General features: G+C 32.6%; 1 protein-coding gene across 1 annotated transcript; it reads left to right on the top strand.

The window, feature by feature from the left end:
• Positions 1-967: 967 nt before the first annotated feature.
• Positions 968-24,462, top strand: LOC133332014 (uncharacterized). The gene is made up of 5 exons (XM_061540398.1): positions 968-1,052; positions 8,482-8,573; positions 9,348-9,458; positions 23,613-23,882; positions 24,019-24,462. The coding sequence occupies exons 1-5, from the start codon at positions 968-970 to the stop codon at positions 24,460-24,462; spliced, it is 1,002 nt and encodes a 333-aa protein (XP_061396382.1).
• The last annotated feature ends 288 nt before the right edge of the window (positions 24,463-24,750 follow it).

The following is a 24,750-nucleotide window of genomic DNA, read 5'->3' as shown; positions in this document are numbered from 1 at the left end:
TTGGGTTGTCTACTTTCTGTTCTAGTTTTAAATAAAAAACGCGACGTTGCAAACTTTGATTTTACTTTAGTTTAGGGAAATTAAATTAGTATCTTTAATGGTAATGTCGAGTTTATCAGTACTCGGAGCCTGAATAGAAAATTATTTCAAAATATATGTTTTTTTTTAATGTAGATTATTTTGTAAATACATATGACTAAACGTTATTAGATTTAATTTAAAAATTTTTTCAACAAAACAACAACAACTCTGATACAAATCAATTGGATACAATCTTGCACCATGGGATAAAATAAATACCAAACTGCAGTCCTTTGATTCCCTCAGGAAAAACATATTAATTTAGACCTTTATTTGGAAAAGATTATGATTGAAGGCGAAGCTAAAATATACATGGGCCTATTTAAAACACATTAGAACTTGATCAATAATATTGACATTGCTTTTTCCGAGGATAAAAATGTGTCATTGCAAATGGTTATTTTAATTTAATTATGTCCTTTATTTATTCAAATTCAAATAATTATTTTCAAATTGTCATTCTTTATAATGCATTTTCAAAATGTATTCCTCCACCTTATACGTTGAAATTCATATGTTATCCTTTTAAAATTTCTTAACAAGTTGTTGAGCTATGAAACATTTGTACCTCAAACAATAGCCAGTAATTTGAAATGAATTCGAACAATTCCCTTAAATCCTCTCCTATATTTATTGGAGAAATTGCAGTATTCCATCAGTGATTCCATTTCCACAAGGACTTTTCTCCCTTCACAAATATACGCAAAGGATTTATTTAAGTCACATACAAACACTTCCTTCCATGCAATGAGTCACTCATGAAATATTACTGTTTGCAAGTTGAGAATTCGGTAATACCGGGGTTTTCTTAAGACCACCCGTCTTCCTTTCTCTATCTATCGGTCATTGACTGCAGCAACAAAAAAATCGACAAAATGATCCGTTCATGGCGACTGGAACGGGAACATTCAATGATTGTTCCTTTGTGTTCAAATATACAGATGCAACCCTAAACATTGTTAGCGCCAATGGTGGGGGAGTTATCAAACGGATTTTTTCAACTTGTTGTCCAAATACACTTTAGCTGAAGAAAAGAAAACTATTTTTATGCTTCATTTGTTGTCCAAAGAAATAACCGGGTGGCCATTCATATATTTCCCGAAGACGCGCACACATCGAAGCGTAAAAACTTCCTGTCCTCGTAAATGCAGAACAAAGTTAAGCCCCTTACTTGTGGGTCAAACTTTTGCGTACATTTTACTTTGTGAAAGTTTTCCTTGCGTTTCGTTTGTGTCGATGGCGTTGCTATTAATCATCGTCCGTTTTTTAAATTAGAGATTTTCGTTATGTGACAATGGTTTATTTGGGAAAATGAATGAGATTTTGAAATTTGCTGGAAGGGTTAAGTAAAAAAAACTTTAATTAAAAACGAGATTTATAGATTGAATAATTCGTTATCAAAAAGGTATTATGTCTGAAAGGGAGTTGTGGACAAAAGTGAATTATTTAGATGGTAGGGTAGGACAACTAAATGTAGCAAGCATGTTCGAGCTGTTTTGTGACACAAGGGTGTAGCATTTATATATTTTTTTAATAATATATAAAATATTTACACATTGTAATATGAATATCGATCACAATTATTCAAGATAACTTTGTATATAATATATATGATATGTTGTAGTCAAAATGTAAAAAACTATAAACAAAATTATCTTACATATATTAGCACATAAAAAATAAATATGTTAGTGTAATTTTCTCAAGGTTACTTGTTTCTTGGTGTCTCAGCTGTTATTGCCATTAAAATCTCAAATAATTTAGGTAAATCGTATTTTTCTTTATCATCATTACCAGCATGTCCATGCCAATCTATGTCATTACTCGTGAATTTAAGTGTTATAAATGATGCTGTTCTTAAGAATTACTCTCTTCCATCAGCACGTATTCCCTGTCAACGGACGAGACTTGGTTATTTTCAAATGACGTACATCCTACAAAAAGAAAAATAAATAGATTTTACAGTGTGGTTACTATGATTATCATTTACCTTGGCCGGGAATTATAAAATCAGCTACATGGTACACCACAAAAGTTAGATTATTAATGCTAAAATCTAAAAAAAAAAAATAAGTAAAATAGAAATATTTGTATATGAGAGTTTCTGATATAATCGCAAAAGTGCCATACCAAAATAAATGAAACTTCGAACCATTGAAATATTTTCTCTTTTCTATATGCGTAAACTCCCATTGATGGAGGCTGATGTCTTCTATGCACTGTTGTGACTGAGATCATCCCAATTAAATTATTCGTATCTGTGGTCAATGATGTGGCCTAAGATGACATTCAAAGGATATGATATTATTTTTGCTACATTTGGACAAATGAGTGTGGCGAAACCCTTTGCAGATAGTTTCCACATTGTGTCATGACCCTCTTATGATTGATAAACAAAACAACCCACTTTGCCAGTATACGAGTATATAAATAGGACTTAATCAAAAATCCATTTAAATATCCATTCATGATGTTAAATGAACGAATGACAGAAATAAATAAAACCAAACTACAACATTTCAAATGTCTGTAAGAGTGTTTTTATTGCTTAGCAAACAAACACACATGTCTTTTCTGTTGTCTTCGCTGTGTGGCATGTTCGCCATAGTCACAGTCGGCGTCACAGAGACGTATCCGGGTCCTTTAATCAATAAACACTTACTTGCTCAAAAGATAAGACATAAACATCCTACAAATGTGAAACGTTTTACGAAAGATGGAAACGTAGAAAAACCAATTCTATAAACAATGAAGAGATATTTGTAATAGGCATGGAAGGCTATATTTCGAAAAATATTCCATCATCTGACACAGCAGATGGGAGCAGGAAGAAAAATGACTTGCCGGATGATGTATTCATAACGAAGTCATAATGATTTTAAAAACAGTGGTTTTGCGTAAATCGAAATGTGCTTTTACCAAATTCAGAGTATTTAGTTTTGGAAGTTTCTTGATCAATCTGAAATAACCAGAAAGGCGTCTTCAAAAATAAAGTAAATATTAAACAATGTTCGAAAATGTCAGACTCCAAGGAGTTTCGAAATAATAGAAAAACTCTGACATTTTGAAAATCGGATGACATGTTCTTTTCTACGGATTGTTTATCAAAGAGTCGGCATATCTAGACAAATTTTGAACGAGTTTAGTTATATGTTAGAAATGCCAAATTACAGCAAATGTAGACTTTTTAATATTTCTAATTAAAAAAAAATAATTTCTGTAAATACATAAGTAAAAAATTTTAATAATATTATTATAATATAATATTTCTAATATTTTATATATCCTATATTCAAAGTTGAATGTTTGAATGTTTTTCCTACACTTATATTTTACTTTCGTCAGATCACATAAATATATTCTGCATTTCAAAAAATTTGAGAATATTGAAATGCCTAAAGACGTCCGTTTAAAAAAAGGGTTCCATTTAAATGTGTTTACCACGGTGCATATCAGGAACATCCGTTCAAACCACAAAGTTGGGTGGTGACAAAAATGACAGATGATGTCACGCCCACCCAATGAATCTACCGAATAAAATGGATGATAGGTTTTGCGAAAGAAATACTGAAAAAATGAAAGTAGTACTCTAGTAAGACAATACATTCACATAGACCCCAGGCCTTGAACATCTCGAAGTATGACATACACCACTCCCCCTTTTCATTCTGTACAACCACACGTACTAAAACACACACAGACACACATCGAAATATAATTTGTTTCACTTTAAAATGATTGTCATCTCTTGAGGCATCAAGTGCAATTCAAATTGATTGAGTATCAACTGCAAGAAGACTTAGCAAAGCATGAAAGCAAACGAGCACAAATCTGACTTCAGTAATTTGAACAAAGAAAAGATAAAAGAATAGAGGCAGCCCAAAAAAACGAAAACGAAAAACCAACATCCGACTCCAAATCACTTAAAACGGAAGTCTAAAGTAATGATTCAAAGGTTTCCGCATTGTTTGATGAATACTTCATCTCCTTGTAGATCACACACGCACTTTTACAGATTTTTTACTTTCCCAATTTGTGATTTTTCAAACCATGTTTTCCATTGTATTGTGTCTTGTTATGCAGTTGTTTAAGTATGAATATCGAAAGATAGGAATAAAGGAAACGGGTACAATCGTGAGTTCTTTCATTCTCAATTTTCATGTTGTTTCTTTATTGTTTTTTTTTTTCTAACTTTGCAATGAAACCAAAAATTGAAATTCCGAAAATTCCACTTTGCCACCCTTCATTGCTATTTTCTTTTTTTATTTCTCATTGTTTGTTGGCAATTCGTTAGATTGTTGATGATTTTGATGAGTTGTCGGAAAAAATCATAACGGGTTCCTGGTATTGATTCTTGTAATCATTAAGGTTCTGTTTTCGATTCTTTCGATTGAAAAATATGTAATATTTATAATATATAGAAACTATTCAAAATAACAAAAAATATGCAATTTAAATTTTTGAAAATAGTAAATACTTTGATACCATTCATGTTTTGTCCATATATCTATATCATAAAATTACAATTCAAATAGAAAAATTACTAAGATAATTGCGATAATATATATATATATATATATATATATATACATTTACAAGGCGAGTATGTCAATTTTGTCACCATCCCGCAGTTTTTTATGAATAAATATGTATCCAATTAAATATATGACAACTCGTAAACATTTATATTTTGTCTTATTCTTCATTTAATTAAGCTTTGCCCCTTTTTAATTCAAAAAACATAAACCCTTATTCTCTCACATATTATTAGGAACATAAAATTTTAAGTACATAGACGATATATGTATATGCAGTCTCAAATCTCATTTTATTTTCATGTTATAAATATATTTTTATACATACGAATATATGTGGTATATCAGTAAAAGAATAATACCTTAGTTTATAGACTGCAAAATTCATTATATAATGTTTATATAATACGCTTATATCTCAGGGTATGTTTTTGACTTTATAGATCATAACGTTCAAAAAGAAATATAACTGACAATAATTGTGTCTACAATCCCGAAATGTCAAATTTCAAATTGCACTCTATAGTGGCTGGGACCATGAGTCATTTTTATCAATAGAAATTCAGCATGTAATACTGCAAGGTATATAGACTTTTAGCCAATTTGATGAAGCAAGCGAAAGTAAATTCAGATGTAAGAACCTATTCTCGTTATTTGTTTGGCTTTTTAAATTTTAATATTTTATATAGTTTGCAAATATATGTATATTTTCCATTGAAAAATACACTTAGAAGTTTTGGGAAACATTTTATAAACGTATTTTGTTTTATTTTCGTCGGAGTCGAAAATAAAATAGTACCAAAATTTACCGAGTTCGAGATTCCATCTCTGCATTTCAGGTATCCATCTTGTGTTTTGCAACTTAATAGTTTACATTATACATCTTATGATATATTTATAATTTGTTGTACATAAATAAAATGTCCAATTTTCCGAATATTGGCAACACAGAGACAATCTGGTATGTAATGACAATCTCCTGCAGAGAATAATATTGCAACGGGCTGTGAAAATATGTGTGTAGGTGTGTTCATATGCTGTTGGAGAAATGCTATGTCCTTTTATGAGGTTATACTTGCTTGACTACGATTCACTTTATGTCAGTCCACTACATTGCAGGTTTCTCTGTCCGGCACCAGCAGGGCATAAAAATTTTCAGATCATTGCTAGTCGTTTCCTCTGATGCTTCTGTTTTATGGATTCACTTTTGTAGTTATTATTATTGTTATGTTTCTGAAAAGATAATTAAAAAAGTTATTTAAACATCATCATAAAAAATTCAACAGAATACGAAACTCTGTCGCAAAAGAAATGTACAACTTTTCAATTGTTAAAAATAAGGTACGCATAATATGTGTTTTCCGCCTGCTGTCATCGCTTTTTATAAATGAAAAACAAAATCGCACAATTTTAAGAAAATAAATTTAAACGAATAAAAACTCTACATATACGATTATAGCAATATGACTCTTCCAAAAGACAATGATTTTTTTTAGATTATTAATGCTCAAACATTATTTGTATGTATTTACATAAACACATATGACATACAATTAAATGAAAGTGCATTCGTTACAAGCATATTATATTGATATTACAAAAAGGTAAATAAAAGGCCCGAAGTGCTCGAAACGTAAACCATTTAATAAGTACTAAATTTTAATTCATATTAAACGTAAGCCATATATATATATATATTGTTTTCGTAGATTTTATTAAAAATGCCTGCTAACATTAAAATAATTTAATTATATTATTTATTTTTTGTTTTTTCTTTCCAGGTTTTAAATTTATAAAAATATAAGCTTTCACAATGATTGGAAAAAGGAAAAGTTTATATCAATGGTTTAGCTGGATGTTCGGCATATGGATAATAATTTCAGATATAAGTATATGTGGTAAGTACAATAATACTTCATGGTGCCAATGTCCACTAACATAGTGGGTGGTACAAATTTTTACTAACAACTTTGAAATCATAAATTGATTTGTAAACTATAGAGCAAACAAATATTTCCAAAATATTATGGGAGCAGAATTAAATATAAAAAATTATTTATTAAAAATTGTTTTGTTAATTGTAGGTTAGTAGTAGACAATTTAAATTATAGTCCCCTTGAAGGTCCCTCCCCACCGATTTAAGGAGCATAATTTATTCATTATCAAATAATAATGAGGGAATACAACTACAAAAGAGAAAATAGTAATCTGAAGCATATAGCTACACTTAATCACTTTCTGAGCCGATAACCATAATGATATATCAGCATATATGTATAGCCACTTCCACCAACATTCGTTTAGATCCATTTATAGCACACAAGTGGTGCCAATCACTATAATTATGGGTCTTGTTCTTAATACTAGCATGAGTTATAAATTGAAATTAAATATAATAATTATTTATTAGTGTACAATAAATCAGTTTAGTAAATCAATTTATTCTCAATATTCTACCGTAACCACTTGTAATTTTTAATTGAAATTATAAATAAATTAATATTGTCACTAATATATGCATATACATCTAAAAATACATACATATATACCAAACGTCTATATGATGAACAGCCCATTGATATGAATTGCTCTTGTTTTGTGGCAGGTGAGTTCATGAAATTGAAGTTGTCAACGTGTGTGTGTGTGTACAGGCAAGTGCCTTATCAGTGCATTGTTTGGTAAATGACTGTTTTATTTTCAATAGATCGAACACTTATCATATTTTCCATAAATTCACGTTTGTTAATGAGGTGTCAAGCACAGATGCAAAATTCGTATGTCATTTGTCTAGTATGGCATATAAGTACTACTTTTAATGGCACATAATCGAGCCTATTAACGTTATTACACTCAAGAAATATTCCCAACAAATATGAAATTCATTTTTCAATATAATCAAATATTTATTCAATTCTAATTGGTTACCCTTATTAAGTAAATATGTGCCACATATATCCCTAAAAACTGTACAAATTCTTTGTACTTTAAGCGAATTATATTAGGTTAATTTTTTCCGTGTGCTATTTCATCATTAATCCAATGTTTGTCGCTATACTTATGTCATACACTGCATGTATTTGAAGCGCTTACCTCCACACATCCACCGTGAGTGCACAGTATTATCTGTCAGTTCTTATGACAATGCCAATTGAAGGAGACCCGTGACATTACACAATGCCAACAATAATGAAATTTGTCAATTTGCGCGTCATTCATTAACGTTTACGATTAAATAATTAAACGCTTTAATGAATTTACATTTAATTTATCATGTAACAGAGAGAGATTATCATTTTTATTTTTTTTTATTTTGGGATTTTTAATTGTGGCCATGGCTGCCGCCAAATGAAATTTCATTATTGAGCCCACTTCGCAGGTGGGAGCGTATGAGTTTCGTAATGATAAAAAATGAAGTATACGCTAGAAGCGTACCGTAAAAGAGACGTATGCATATGCGTTGCATAACAATTACAGCGCAAGTTTCGTTTTTTCGTAATAAAGTGATTTATGAAATAAATAGTACCTATTTTTACAGAAATGGTAAGGAAATAAAATAAAAAGCCCAGAAAAAAACAACCTTAAAATAAATATTAACCACATGTTTCCCTTCCTAATGCAGTGCGACATTATTTTTGATTATTGAAAACATGTTATGAGTTTTAAAAAAGATAACTATCTTATTGGTGATGTTTACAATAAAGCGTAGCTTCAGAAATGTCTTAATTTTGGGGAGATTTTTTTATCATTAATTAAATAATGCATACTGTTACACTTTTATTCGTATTAATTATCCCAAAAAATGTGTTATTATTTTAATTTGTGCCATAAATTTAACCCGATGTCGTTTTTTGTTTTTATTTTCCAGTTGATTGTCTGAAAGATCTAAAAATATTCGTACCAGATGCTGTTATTATGGGCAATGCTGCAACGCTGTCGTGTCAGTATGACCTGGAACAGGTAAGTGTATAGTTTACCTTCTCGCATCTCTGCGATGGCACATATAGAACATGTCAGTTAAACATAATTTCACATTGCACAAAAAAAAACTTTATTTACTATTTTGAAGACATCGAGGGTATCGAAACTGACAAAAAAGACGACAAAGAATTATTGTAATTAAGTTGGAAGAATGAAACGTTGGACGTGAGCCCACTTCGATGACTTTAAATAATTTTATAACGATAAACAATGTTGCTGTTACTAAAATAGGGGAACCTTAGAAGGAAGCATGATACAAAGTGAAGACATATACAGCAATTTTGTTTTTAGAAATAAAAATAGTTGTATCTAATTTAAATAGTTGACTGAGTCGAAGTATAGAAATGGGAATAACAGATTAATAAAACGTTCATCTTGGTATCCGATGTTTTGTGAGACATTGAAGTACAAATATCATTAATACGCATGCCATAACTTCAAAATTCATTTCTAAATTTAATCGTTTTTCGATTAAAATATGCCGATATTCGACTGATTAATATATTTAAATGGTAAAAGTAAATTACATTTTCTATAAGTGTTTACATTTAAAGTTAGTTTTCATCCCAAAGTCCTTCTAGACACTCACTCTGTACCCTTCACGAATAAAATATTACTTTCAAGTAAGACAAAAAACAATCCTAATTAAATTAATTGCAAGTGAAATTGTTTCTTAAACTGACGCTGTTCATCTTCATTTTTCTTTCATATCTTGTGTACTAGTGAGTGTTTGTGTTTTCTTTCTCTTTGCAGGCGGCGTTATATTCAGTGCGTTGGTATTTTGGTACCGAGGAATTCTATCGCTACGTGCCAAAAGAGTCACCTCCGACACTGGTCTTTCCGGTGTCTGGCATCAATGTCGATGTAAGTTTTGCAGTAACATCATTTCATCGTATCTATGCTTTTCCACCCATATATTGCACACACACACACACCCATCTATCAACTACTACCACATTCCATTGCCGCGCTCTACTCATACCTAAATATGCGCTCCTGCGCATCTGTAATATATTTAGTAGCACTAAATCCACTTTAGGCGGTGTTTGGTTCTCTTTACCTACAAAACGTGCAAACAAACACAAATATCTGGCCGAACATGTCGTCCGGGAATGGTAGATTGACGTGATGCTACTACTGCCGGTGTATTGCATTGTAAGCTTATAAATCATGAACACGCACAGGCACTTCAGGTATTCGTCGGTATCATCAGTATATTGAGGGGTCATTTGCTATATCAGGGAAAAGTGCCCGAACAATGGCATCAAGAGGCTCTTAAAGTGTTTAAAACATCTCTGTTGGCATTCTCATAAGCTCAACGTGTTGGAATGCAAAATATCCAATGTCTTTGGTGTTGTCGCGAATATCCTCATTGTCTACATATTGCTATGAAGTAGCAACTTTAGTAAAATGAAAGCGAAATGTTGGTATACATATTCCAATCGGTTCGATTTGAACGGTAACTGGTATGGCAAATTTTGAAATATTAAATATTAAATTATTAAAAAGATGATAATCGCTTGGTGCCAAGACCGGACTGTATGGCGGATGCGTTAAAACTTCTCAACCAAGCTCCTGAAGTTTCTGGCGAGTCAAATTCCGTTTGCAACACCTCGAAATATTCACCGGATACCCAAAAAAGTATACATATTCATGATCGGAATAAAATTATATATCGTTGAAATCATGTTAGAGATCGCAATGTTTAAAATAGCGCTCTGAAAGAACCCTAGTACTCCTAGTATGTTTGGAATTGCACCACGTTTTGGTGTAGCCCCATAGGGGGTTTAGACACTTTTAACAGAATCAGCTGTAAATTGGTATTTTGGATCCACTTTGGCTATCAGATCTGTCTACGACATATTAGTAGTATTGACTTATGTTTTGAGGAACCCCCTAATATTCGGTATGCGATATCTTCCTTTTCAGGGAATCCCCCATATAACTCTACATCCTAAACTTCGGTATGTTGGGGAGCTGGAATATATGCTTCAACCAAATTAACAGTGATTTTATATTTTGAATTCTTATCTCACTACCAAAAATAATCAATATTGGTCCAATTATCCGTGTAGCCCCCATTTAATGGTACACTTATTATTCGATACGAGTGTACCAACTGAATTCGCTCTAATTTGATTTATAAAATGTGTATGGGTCGTCAAATCTTCCTATCAAAAATTAACAAATCGGTATTTTTAAGAGTACTTTGGTATATTTTGATCGATCCAAATTCACATAACAAAATAACATATTTACCATATAAATGTCTCGATCGACTTAACGAATTTTGAATGCACCCCACGTGGTGGAGGGTTATAAAGTTCGACCCAGCAGAACTTAACTTTTATTCATGGTTAAATTATACTTGTAAAATTGTACTTGCAAAAACCCTGACGACTTGATTCGAATTTAATAATAAATTTAATTCGTGTCTTTAGAAGAGTATAGCACGAGATTTAGATTTAATTTAAAAAAGAAGAAAGTAGTAGTGGGGGGGCACCTTTGAACACTTTTTTCTTTCAAGCCTCACAAAATTTGTTATTTTATAATTTGTGGTTTCTTATAAATTTTTACTAATAGGTACATATGTAATTTGAAATTTTGAGAAATCGATGCCGAAAGTTAAAAACTCCGTTTTTTACTGGAGTTTACTGTTCTAGTTCAAAGTTCCCCCACCTGTGACATTTTACGGAAATTTGTAATAATTTTTTTAGTAGGTAATATATATATAAAAGAAAATACTTTAGTTAAGTTTGAAATGATTGTTGGAATGCAAAAAAAATTGTTTAACGAGAGAAAAGTTTACCATTGCACTGCGAAAACATGGTCAGTCATGTAAATTTTGTCGACAACTGAAAAAGCTACCCAAAATGGTTTACGCAGATAAAGAACAATATTGCCAAATACAAAAAAGTGGTTGCGGGTCGGAAAAATGTTAAACCGAGATTTTATGAGCGCTGTTCAAAGGTGCCCCACGTTGAAATTTTATTTTTATTGTCAACTACTTCTCCGTTTGACAGAATGACATATTTAAATTTTTGTCTAGATTGGTTCTAATTTGAATATACTCCCGATATATTTTCATGATTTTACGTTCATCCGCTCAATATTAAAAAGAAAACCGGCGTTACTCATGATCTCCCTTGATGGCATGATAGTGCTTGAATTAATTGTTTATCATTGCAGTCAAAGTATTTGGTTTTAACGGAAGGTCTAAAACTTTACTCGGTTTTATTCTTTGGTGAACAAAGCAATATATATTAATCCAAGGGCCTTTTTAATCCCTTATATGAGAAATGCATACATGAACCTTTGTTTTCAAAAACAGCTCCACATTTCAATTTGATGCAACATTTCGTCTATTTAAGATGTCTTAATATACAAAAATAATAAAATGTAATAAACATATAATTAATATGAACATTTAATTAGACAATAAGTGAATTGTGTAATTCTAATATTCAAAATTGTAGTTTACGATTATTTTGTACTAAATTAAATTACGAAAAATACAAACAAATCCTAAAGTTAACATCTATTTTCACAGTTCTGACAAAAAAAATTTTAAAAACACACACACATATACTCATATGAACTGACGTGCATGTATATTCATGATAAGTAGACAGCGACTGTGTTGGACGAGGACACTAAAAGGTCCGGAAGCCACTCATTTACTTAAATAGCTTCCGCCAACTTTAACGCACACATACACCACTCTGAGGGTATAGCTTGTCCATTTTAAACCCAAATTACATGACCATTGCTGACAGTATGAGTTCGGTTTTAGGAGTGTGACTACATTTGCATGTCCTTTTATAATCCTTTCTCATTTCTAACTGAAAAATATAGGACAACGACTATACGAAACGAAAGTTTGGCAAATGTCTTGTCACATTATTCTTAGATACAGAAAATTAAATCTACATAAATATCTAGATATGTATGTAACATTATTTAGATCCAATTAAACGCAGAGTATATTTTTAAATGAAGATAAATTTTGCAATTTAAAAAAATGCATTGAACTTATCAGCTTATTTGAAATAAAAAATTAACTTTTTTTCTTTCCAAAAATGTATTAAATCTTTTTATGTATTTTTGAAACATCATCATTTAACTAATTTCAAAATTTCCCCCATATTTGTTATATGGTGGACATTCTGCCAAAGATAAAATGTTCGACCTGTTTGACCTAGAACATTTGAGTTTTATATTCACAACTTACCATTCCTGCAGAGATCATTCCGCATCAGCCTCATTTAAATTCTCTATATGCACTTGCGTTCGCAAATACAAATATACACACACACACTCATAGAAAGGTGTATGTAACTATATGTTCAGATTGTGTTTGTACATATGTGTCAATCTTGACATGGCTAAATGGATGAGTTTAAATGCGAGTGAATGGGTCTTTGTGTGCCAACGGACAAACTGTGTTTATTGAACGGATAGTCATGTTTATGTCCCTGTTGCTTACGCTACTGTTGCTGTTTATAGTGCCTTAACGAATGTTTTCCAAAGCCATCCTAAATGGATGGATGTGGCTACCACATTTGTGTTGTGCTTCCAATATTTGCCTTTTCAATGATGTTCTCCACATAAAAATGTTAAATTTATTTACAATAGGCTGTTTCGATCATTGCGATCCAATAATTTATGACAACATATCTGGAGCGGAGGTTTACCCCTTAATAACTCGGGAATTATCTAATTATATGAAAAATGTGAATAGTTTTGGGTTCATTGATCTGCGGTTGGTGGTGGAAGCTGTGTCTACTTTAATGCGAAAAAATGTGCAAAAACCGGTTGAGGCGAACCAGTTTTTTTATGTTTTCTATCGATTTGTGACTGAGCCACACAATTCACGGTCTTCTTGTCTTGTCTTCTTTTCAAAATTTTAACTGCATCTACCTTTAAATGATGCTGATCGATTTTGAGTGTTTTTTAATACGCCAACAGGAATTTCTAATAATCGTTTATAAGATTACTGTAGTCGCGAATCTGAGTAATTTGATATATATTTTGTGTATTTAGTATGCACAGCTTCAGAGTAACACTCATTCGAAGGTGGAAATCTTGTGCGATCAAGTTTCTTAAAAATCTATTTTTCGGGCCAAATTTTTAGATCTGTCAACTAAATGATATTGGTACCCGCGATCAGTAAGGTTTTTTACGTTTCGGATGATATAAAATCTTCTTCGTGAAAATCTATCTACTAGAACGGCGGGAACTGGCCTTCGAAAACACGAAATTGGACAAAAAAAAGTTTTTGAAAATATCGCGGATTTAATTGCATTTTCTGTGGATCATTTCCGCTTCAATAAATGACACGATACGGATTTTGATCTTTTTCGAAAACAGAACATTAAAAACTTCAGCCGAAAGAAAGATGAACCCAATTTATCTCAAAAATAGTGTAAGCTGGGTCATCCATGGTTCTTAATGGATCACATTGAAATCGGTATAGATCGATGTATATTTTTAGGGTGCACACCGAAATCTGATGCGCGTTAATGGCATACGGAGTATTCGGAAATTATTCGCGTTTTGAGAGTTTTTGGGTACTTCTGTGCAAAGTGTAGTACATCTTAGCCGTCAATTGAAATATCGGAAAATATACATGGATTGGAAGATAAACTTCAGTACTTCCTGGAAACCGCATGCTCATCAAATGGTTTTGACAATTACGCAATTTAGACGCACTTTAATTTTATTTTAATATTTATTCCTACTTATAGAACCCCAAGATTTATCGGAAGGGTCTTGCTACAATCCGCAACGTGTATACTTATACACAAGAAGTGATTATTTTTATATATGTCAATTTTTCGGCGAAATTCGTGTAAAATAGAAAAATAACCCTAACATGTTTTTTTTTCTGAAATTTCTTGTATAAAATTAAAAAATAAATATGATGATATTATTTCCTCGAACCAAAAACAAATATTTTTCCTCAATATCTAGTTTTGTTATCGCTGTAATTTACAAACCGCTACACAGAGTTGTGTGATTTTGATATCATTTGATTCATCATGTTATGTACATATTTTTAAATTACTTTTTAGGTTGATACATGTGATTAATATAATGAAAATATTGACGTATTCTCCTATATTTTTATTATTTTTCTCATATTTCGCGAAGATGTGCAACTTTTTCGCAATTATTATAATATATTCATATTCTTATTTTACGAAGGAAGATATATATCAACGTTTTTGTTCAATATAATAAACCGCGTAATTTTAAGATTTTTTTTCTTATGTCCAAAATTAAAACCTCGATAACTTTTGCGCGAATCAACCAAAAATTTGATCGCGAACGGTTTTGGAGTCAAAACATTTTTCTCTATATGTGTACCAAAAATCATTGATGTACCACGAAAACAAAAAAAAAACGATTTTTTTGAAAATAGAATATTAAAAAATTGGCAATATTGCCCAAATACATATTTTCAGTAGACAACATATTGATTAAAAACATTTCTTATTAAATTACTGGTTCACCCTAATGTCCACATACACCACAGTTGTTGGTATTGATCAGGTGCGGATAGTGAATTTGGCAGGCTGAAGCAAACAAACCAATCACATGTATTTGGCCAAATTGCGGTTAAGCAATGTTGATTGCAGCAGAAGCAGAAGCTCAGCAAACTATCGCAATTGGCAACGGCAACAGCATCCGCTTCCAGCGGTAATAACAAAACAAAAATCACAAATAACCGACATTTTGTTGGGCCAACGAAAAAAAAAACAACTTTAAAGAGGCATTGTCCTGTATAGATGTAGAAAATAAACCATGACTCATTTACAAAAATTCATTTTGTCTGCAAAATGCATTGCTATGGTGGCAACCCTGAGGTTGAGCTCAGTGTGAGTGGTTGGATTGCATAAGTGGTTATTGGTGGTTGTAGTAATGATTAATGTCAATATTGAACAACCACCTGGACATCACCTATAGCGGAACAACGCCAACACATCGTTCAACATGAATAGAGGATATGTTTTGCCAAATTAATAAAATAAATTTGAATAAATTCAGAGGTGAATGAATTCGTGCTAATGTAATATGCTATATACGGCGACTGAGAACATGTCTTTTAAACATTTGTATAAGGTCATTTCGATATATTCAACAGTGAAGTGACACAATAAAGTGTAAATTTGTAAAACAATAACCAATGATTCGAGTTTAACTAGTCAATTTACATTATGCCTAGGACATTTTTTGTCTACAATTAATCAGTAATTATGTGATGTGCTGAAGCATTGAATATCATTGAATACTTTTTATAAAAAAAACATGTTTATTCTCTTTTAAACTTAAAATTTAAAAGCAATTTCCTAATCATTACATATCTTTGAACTTAACAAAATCAAAGCTCAACTTTGAATAATGTTTATACCTTGTTAACCACAAAGTCAGGCATCAACGAACTTCTGAAGGCGGAATTGTTGGTTACTTAGGTACTCCAAATTATTACAGGAGTCATTTGGGAATAAATGGTTTTCTGTAATGACGTAACAAATAGCTTCTAGGGAGAATATTCTCAACAAAGAACTAAGAGAAATGATGAGGATCTGTAGCGAGATCCGAAACTATAGTTTTCCCTGCCTTACTTTTGGTGTTTTCAAAAAAAGAACAAAATGGGATCACGCCTGACTTAGCTTTCAAAAATGACTATCACCATACTATTATGTGTTAAAAAATCATGAATGTACCCAATATGTGCACTACATTTATATTAGGTTGGGAAAACATCCATTATTTTTATATGAACTATAGGACTTTATTTAATATGCTTCGGAATGTCCGATTTGGGTCAAATATGCACCGTTTTGTTGTATGATTTCTTGTCATTTTAAAGGTAACTTTATAATGCCTCTCTCATAGAAGTCCCGCTCTCTATTTGCAAAAAACTCTAGTAGTCGATTTTCACAATCTTTCCTAAATACCAAAATTGGTATTAATCATTAAAGAAATTTTCAATGCAAGAAAAATATGATAATCGCTTGGTGCCAAGACCGGACTGTTTGGCGAATGCATTACAACTTCCCAACCAAGCTCCCGAAGTTTCTGGCGAGTCACTGTAGATGTGTGTGGCCTAGCGTTGTCCTTGTGGAACACGACAACTCTACTGTTGGCCAATTCTGGCCATTTCTGGTAAATTGTAAATGGTTTAAAATAGTTTTGTGGTCGATTTTTAGCTCCTGGTTACGACTGCTAACATAGCGTTCAACTTCAATCATTCCTCCGATTTTTTCGACATTTTCGACGACTGGCTTACCTGTGCGAGGTGTATCTTTAACATCAAAAAATCCTGAACGGAATCTACGAAACCAAATTGCACATAATTAGCAGTTACAGTATCATCTTTGTCAATGAAAAACTGTAAAATGTACCGAATTTTCTCTTTGTTCACTTCCATTGTAACTCAGAACTGAATGCACCAAACACCCTTCACCCTTCCAGCGAGCATAAATCTGAAATTATTTGATCAATACTTTACGAGTACAGTCATCTGCCGAAAAAAGTATGGATTTCTTTTTCCCCAACCTCATATTTACTATAAATGTTAAGGTGTGCCCAGTTTGGACAAAGCAGGACGCTTTACTTAAATATATACCATTATGAATATACCATTATGAAAGTTGAACAACTGTGAGGGGAATTCAAGAGGAACGATCCAACGAAAATAATATATTATAATGTCCAGTCAATGAGTCTAATTCTCACTATCGCAAGCTTTTTTTATTTACTTTTTTTGAATTGTCAGCAAGACTTAAGCAAAGTATGCGCACAAGATTTCAAAAAAATATATATATTATTTGTTTTACCTTTTAAAAAATCTAATACCGAATAATTGTGGGCCCTGCAACACATTCTCTTCCCACCATCTCGCAGCTCATTATAATTAATTTACTTAGAATAATGTCTCCGAAATGTCAGAATAATCCACAAGCTCCAAAGCAGAGTGAAACAAAATCAAATAAAAAAATTTATTTACAAATCACAGTAATCAACACTTCAACATGAAATGGCGTTGGTTGGCAACAGGACAACAAGGACTTATCCACAAGAACAAGAACAGTAGCGACGACAATTAACGTTTCCCCACCAACACCAGCGGCTGTTAGAGCCTGTGAACGAAGTCGGCTGCCAACCTAGCATACAATCATTGCACGTTTAGGGATTTGGCATTGCTGTGAAAATGGAATCATTAAAATTAATTAAAAAAACGTCATAGCTGTTGAAAAAAATCTTTTGAAGTATGTTTAAAATTCAAATGAAAAGCTCAGACACGACCCCAACCACCAACCAACATCCAGTCAAATGATTGCATATCGCAGGAGACAAAAATAAATGAACGCCAGTGACACTGACATCGTTGGCGGGAGAGAGTGGGGAGGTTTGCATTGCATCAGCATTACACCTACAGTGACCCTGATTGTGGGGGCCATCAACCCCATACAAATGCCAGGTTTAATTTTAGTGTAAAATGTCATTCCCAGACCAACAATAATCACTTCAAGTCACAGATATCATTACACTTGAAGTTCTTATGGCTTGCAAGGACTATTGTGGGGTAAATATGGTTTGAAATCTATAAGGGAAATGATATGGCACGCACAGTGTGTTGTTCGAATCAAATATAAAATTAACTAGTAAATAAATTATATTTTTTATGTTTTTAGAAATTGGTTTTTATGTGCTCAAAATAGGGACTGAAATATATTTTTCTAGAAAATCCAAAATCTCATTGCGCCTAATGTTTGTTTTATCCGAAATTTCCTTACATATGATAAACATAACTACCTCCACACATACATACATAAATGTGTCTGACTTTTTCAAAATTTGCATTTTCCAATAATGAAGTTTAACTACAGATTTCTCGCTCCAATGCAGTTTCTCCACTCAAGGATAACATTCCATGCCCACTAGAAAACGCATAAAATGTCTCTTGACAGGACGGCACACCACGAACAGATATCACTTGCAGATGCATATGCCGACATAGACTGGCGACATTTGCAACAAAATGTAAATTTCCCATCCAGCCTTAAGAACAACTACAGCTGGGCCGTCTGGTGTCGGCTTGTTTCAGTCGGTAGGCAAGCTTGCAGGAATGTTCATCGAGTTCATTAGGCAGCTGTCAGCAGACACATTTCAAGTAGGGTAAAATGTCCGATATGGTAATGCTATGCAGCAGAGCAATGAAATAATTTTTAAGTCATGTTTCGTCTCATTTCAAATGCATAGAGATGTCATTGTTAAGGATCGATACCAAGTATAAACGTTGTGAAAGAATAAAAACGCCCTTCAACCTTACAGACTGTTAATTTTAGTAGTGAGCCACTGCATTACATTTGTTTCAAATTAACGGTAACTTTTCTTTTGCCGTTTATTGTTTCAATTATAAGTTTTCAAACTAAAGCAAGTTCGTTCCAAATTCGGTTTAGAAAAGTTAAATCCTTTTTTACAAAAGGACAAATACTTATAAAATTACCGGACTTAAACATAATTTTACTCGCTGTTGCATTTTGTATGTTCGAAACTGTATTTAGATTTTATATTTTCTATATATAGTTTTTTTTTTTTAATTTGCCAAAATGTTTGTGTGTTTCGATTTCAAGTATATAGTATATATTTTCTATACAAAAATATATATTGCTGTTTTCTACATATAAATTGCAATCAAACCTTTTGTTCGATAGTGTTCAAGTAGTGTTCGTATGGAAAAAAAATATTGCCCCGCGGTATATCATGCACGTTTCATAATTCCCGATGCGGCTTACACAAATAACCATGGTTGCAGCTGACATACCATCACCCTGAGGTTCATTCATTGATTGCGGATGAGAAGATACCCGAAAAATTCAGTTTAGTTTCCATATTCGTTGAAAACAAAAATCCAGTTATGTATGTGAATTGTTAGGAATCGATATACATAGATTAGTGTTTATTTCGAGTTATGTAAAATCTAGTCATTCATTCAAAAAAACTATTTTATATTTTCAATACATTCGTCCTAACAATATGTGTGCATGACGGCGCTGAGAACAAGTGTCCGTTAACCACTTGGATGGTTCGATGCGAACTTCACGCATACACTGAATGGGATGGGACAACAAAATGGGAGTGTCATACTGAGTGTTTATGGGATAAATTCAAAAACATATTCCATGTCACGGAACACCCCCTTGTCGTCTACAACCATAACACGAATAACCACGACGCACTCAAACCAAAACCAACATTGTTGACCAAATTTCAATTTGTTTTAATTAAGTTATCGAAAATTGATAAAGGGTTTGTTTGTGGTCGAAACACATTTACAGCTGGTGCATGGAGATGTCATGGATTGGTATATACATACAGTCATCGTAGATCGTACATACAATATGTTGAATTGGAATCGTATGCATTTTAACAGGGATCTGAATGGCAACAATAATTTTTATTAAATTCTAGACCAGGCCAATCTGACATAAAGTTAAAAAAAAAACAACAACAAAAGAATATTCAAGTAATTCATAAATATATCCTAAAATCGCCAAGTGACATTCAAAATTAACTATTAGGTTATGACATTCTATTCATAAGTTCATCAATTCCTTCCTAAATCCTGGTCTCGCATCCATTAATGCTGTCGTTCACAAGCTCTTTTAGCCATTTCCTGCACAGACTATACTTGCCGGGTGTATATGAATGTGTGCATGCATGATTGGGGCTGACACTCGTTTGCGGCCATTTCACTGCACGAAACACCGCAAGGGTGGTAGACAAATTGAAAATTTGCGGTAACGAAATTTTTACAACATAAATTTTCAATTTAGGCCCATATTCACTGTCGACTTGTGAAGTGGCTATGTCGACACTTGATTGTAAAAGGTAATGGAGTTGAACCGAACGACAAACAAGTAAAAAATAATAATTCCTTTGTAAACATTTGCACCTGTCTGCGTAGAAAATGGCGCCGCTACGGCTGCCAAAACCCAATTACAAATTAACAACAAAAAGCTTCAGGCTTTAATTTACACAAATTCTATTAAATTTATAGACAATAAATTGGTCACACCTAAAATTGAAATTTAAAAATTTATGTATATTTCAATTTCTGTCCTTGGCACGCCAATAGCAAGGGTAAGCTGCAAAGCCATAGGAAAATGCTGTGCCACAGCTACCGAATGCTATTCATAAATTATATTGTCAGAATTTGGCAACACATCGATACAGCGGCGGCAAGGGCCTACACCGTTCACGACATTCGCCCTGGGCAGTCAGGTAGTCGAACTGGTAGTTTATTATGTTAACATGGCTTCCAGCGTTGGTACTTAATGAAGTGTACATGTCACTACAAGCCAGACACAGTTGCACGCAATCAGAAACAATAAAATAATATAACAAAATTTTAATTACAAATTAAATACAATACCAATAGAGTATAAAAAATTGTACGAACATGCCATATACCTTCATGTTTTCGGTGATAAGTGAAATGACCGGACAGAACTCCGTGTACCCACCACAGTGGGGGTTTGTTAAAAACTTCAAACATTTAAATATTATTTTATTACTTTCATAATTTTCCTTTTTAAATCAATCAGCAGCAGATCCTTGCTCGTTCAAAAGTTCGCATCTATAAGACGAAAATATACGTAAGTCCAACTAATTTTTTAACGACATCGTTTTTAAGGAAATATCAGTTATAATAACGGTATCTAGAAGTCCCGAAAAAACTTCTGCCTTAGCTTACAACGACTAACGAATTATTTCGTTTAGGTCAGATATTGTGGACCTTCTTCTTCGTTTTTACTCATCCGTTATCCGATGTTGTTGGTTTACAATGATTTTGGCTGCATGTAGAATTGTATATTCGTCATTTAATCACTTCCAGTCCGTGATTCATGATGTTAATTTTCTGCCTCAAGTCCCTTCCCCTTCAATTTTGACTTTGATTAAAGCTTTTAGGAAGTCATATTTGGTGTTTCTCAGTAAATGCCTAAGATACAATATTTGGCGTATTTTTATTATCTTTATTACTTGCCGGTCTACATTCATTCTTCTAAGTACTTTGCCGTTTGTGGTTTATGAGGTCCATTGTATTTTCAGTACTCGTCGTTAATCCACATTTCGAATGCGGCCAACTTTCGTAAACTTTGGTACCATATAGCAGAACTGACCAAACTTAGCATTTTTGTTGTTACATTTATACCAAGAGTTCTTGGTATTTTAAAAGGGCATCTCTCTTATTTGGTTTTCTTTTGAGGTGTCTTTATAACTTCTTTTTCAGAATTTTGAATTTTAGCGCTACATCTATGTATGTATTTTTCCTGCTAATCACTATGTATTTTGTTTACTTCATATTAATTTGGTTCCATACTTCTCACTTGTATGTGCAAGTTTTTCAATCAATTTTGAAGAACAGATATGACTTCCGAAAGTTTCGCCTTCGAGTGATTCTTGAAATATTTTCCCAGAGTATATATGAAAATGTAGTGGGCATAACAGACACCCTTGCCTTACCCCTTTTGAGATGGGTTTTTCATTGCTGCTTGGTTCCAGTACAATTTCCTTATATAACGCTGTTCCTTCCTTGGTATTCCTATAGAGTTGAGTATTTTCATTAACTTGTCATGCTTGACGGAGCCGAAAGCTTTCTGGTAATCGATAAAACATGTGAATGTATTTTTTTGAGCATTTCTGCAATAAATTTCACTTTTTACATTTCAAAGTAATTCTTCCCATATTTTCTGTTTTTCTCTTCCATATCAAATATAGCTTCCTTTTTATCGTTAATGAGAAATAGATAAACTGTTGACTGTTGAAATGTACCGTTAATGTACAAGACATTATTCCATATAAATGTACTTTTAACCCTTTGTGGCCCAATCTTTCTCACAGGCAACAAAGTGTTTTAGAGCTTATATTTAGATATAGATATATGGTAGATATATATTGTTTGGATTTCATATGCCAAGACCTGATTATGGACGACACACATCAAAAGAAAAATTTAAAAAAATCAAAATTTTGGTAAAGGTGTTAGCTTTTTTAATATAGAGAAGAGGGTAATTTTGTGTACAGTACTAGTATACAGTCCAAATTTTTTAAATCGCGTCGCATTCGAATTGTACGAATTCTGCCATCGGAATTATTTTTGATTCTTGTAAAAATTAATATAGAGAATAATTTAAAATGATTTTTCTGTCGATTCTGCATTTGGTTTTCTTTATATTGGACTTTAATTTATCCGAAATAATGTACTGTATCTCCCGAATGCAGGGATGTAGCGATGTCAAATTTTGTGCATATCCTATTTAGGTTAGTTGCATTAAATCTGTGAACAGAAATTTGTTCCAAGATTGCGGAAAAATCGGGGCTCAAAGGGTTAATATTACCAATCAACGTTAGATAATTAAGAAAATGAAAATCGATCAAATAATAGTAATTGTATATATTAATGTTGATGTGTAAAAAATCATAATCTAGTAATTTATTAGAAGCACATCCAATGTCGCAACAAAGCGAATAAAAGTTTTTTATATTGAATTGTATTTTACAATAAAACATCTATTGACGACTGAAATTTAATTGAGAGCACACCCAAAGCTACTATTAGGAAATGCGTAAATGTAGAACTTGCGCTTACATAATGAGGTCTGAAATACGATACAAATCTGGTTTCAAGTTATTAAAATTAATATATTCATAAATCCATAGTAATATTTTGAACATATTCATGGATTTTCTGACTATTCCAAAAAAAAATAACACCTTAGATTCAACAGAAATTAATTGTTCTCCAACCGCCTGATGTAGGCATATGTGCCGTCTTATCAGCGTCGAGTTTATTTTTAGCTGATTTTTTTGATCATTAATCGCTGATTTTTTTGTTAATTTATTTCTCTATGTTGCTTCTTGTGTTATCAAAATTATTTCACTCAGTTTTATAATATATTCCCCATTGTGTGTTATCGCGCTTTTTGTTATTTTCTATTGCAGCTCTCAAATTCAGATGCAACCTCAGTCACCTTGAAAGGCGTTACACGCGAATTGACGGGCAGTTATCAATGTGAAGTTTCCGAAGATGCCCCTCTCTTCCACACAGACATCCGATCGGCTCATATGCAGGTCATTGAATTACCAAAAGACGATCCCACCATGCAGGTTGAAAAGAAAACAATAACCGCCAACGATTACTTTAAGGCTGTCTGCACAATTGGGCCTTCGTATCCTGCAGCAAACATAACGTGGTACATAAATGGCAGAAAGGTAAGGAGTAGTAACTTAAATAGGTATAATATCATTAAATTCACTTTAATTTGACTTTAAATTAATTTAAATTTGTCTCTAAATAAACAATTTTGAAATATAAAAAATATAATTTTTATCTTATTTGTTCATATAGGTCTATAAAACACCATTTCAACGGATTACACAAACGACCAGCGAAGGTTCCGGCACTGTGTCATCCCTGGATATTTATCCCCACAGTCAGGTGCTGCAGGGATTCTTCCAAGCCATGCCAAAATATCAAACCAGTATACTGCTGCTGTGCGAGGTCTCTATTCTGCACGTCTTTCATAAAAATGTGCAGAACCGTATATACCTCAGCATTGGACCACCAACAACTATTTCGCCAAATCTTTTGGGTCTTGAGGGCTCGAAACGCATGAATGGGGACCCGGACAATTCTGCATTGACCGGCACTGGGTCGAAATGTACACCATCGTTCTTGCCACTGGCACTGATCATAGGATTCCTCCTGAGATATATTGTGCTTTGCAGAGGGAGAAGTTCTGGTCTTTGTGTAGCGCCCGTGATATCAGCACGACAATACCTTCAACTGTGACCAAATGGCAATTGTTCATAAATGCTGAAATCAAATAAATTAAAATTATACAATTTTCTGTTAAAATAAGAAACACGTTTACTCACACACACTCACATACAAATATACACAATAAAAACAATTTAATAATTATAATAAAATTATTGCATTGCGCAAAAAAAAACAAAATAACAACAACAACAAATACTATATGATAAGTAAACAATAACATGACAAAAACAAACAATAACAATCCATAGATAATAGGCAACACACATACACACAGCGACACAATACTCACACAAACAC

This window comes from Musca vetustissima, unplaced genomic scaffold, assembly GCF_032173495.1.
Source record: "Musca vetustissima isolate MV318-11 ecotype Yass unplaced genomic scaffold, APGP_CSIRO_Mvet_v1 utg2750, whole genome shotgun sequence".
NCBI classification, from domain to species: domain Eukaryota; kingdom Metazoa; phylum Arthropoda; class Insecta; order Diptera; family Muscidae; genus Musca; species Musca vetustissima.
The sequence above is the reverse complement of the archived record's forward strand: the minus strand, read 5'-3'. Positions and strand labels throughout refer to the sequence as shown.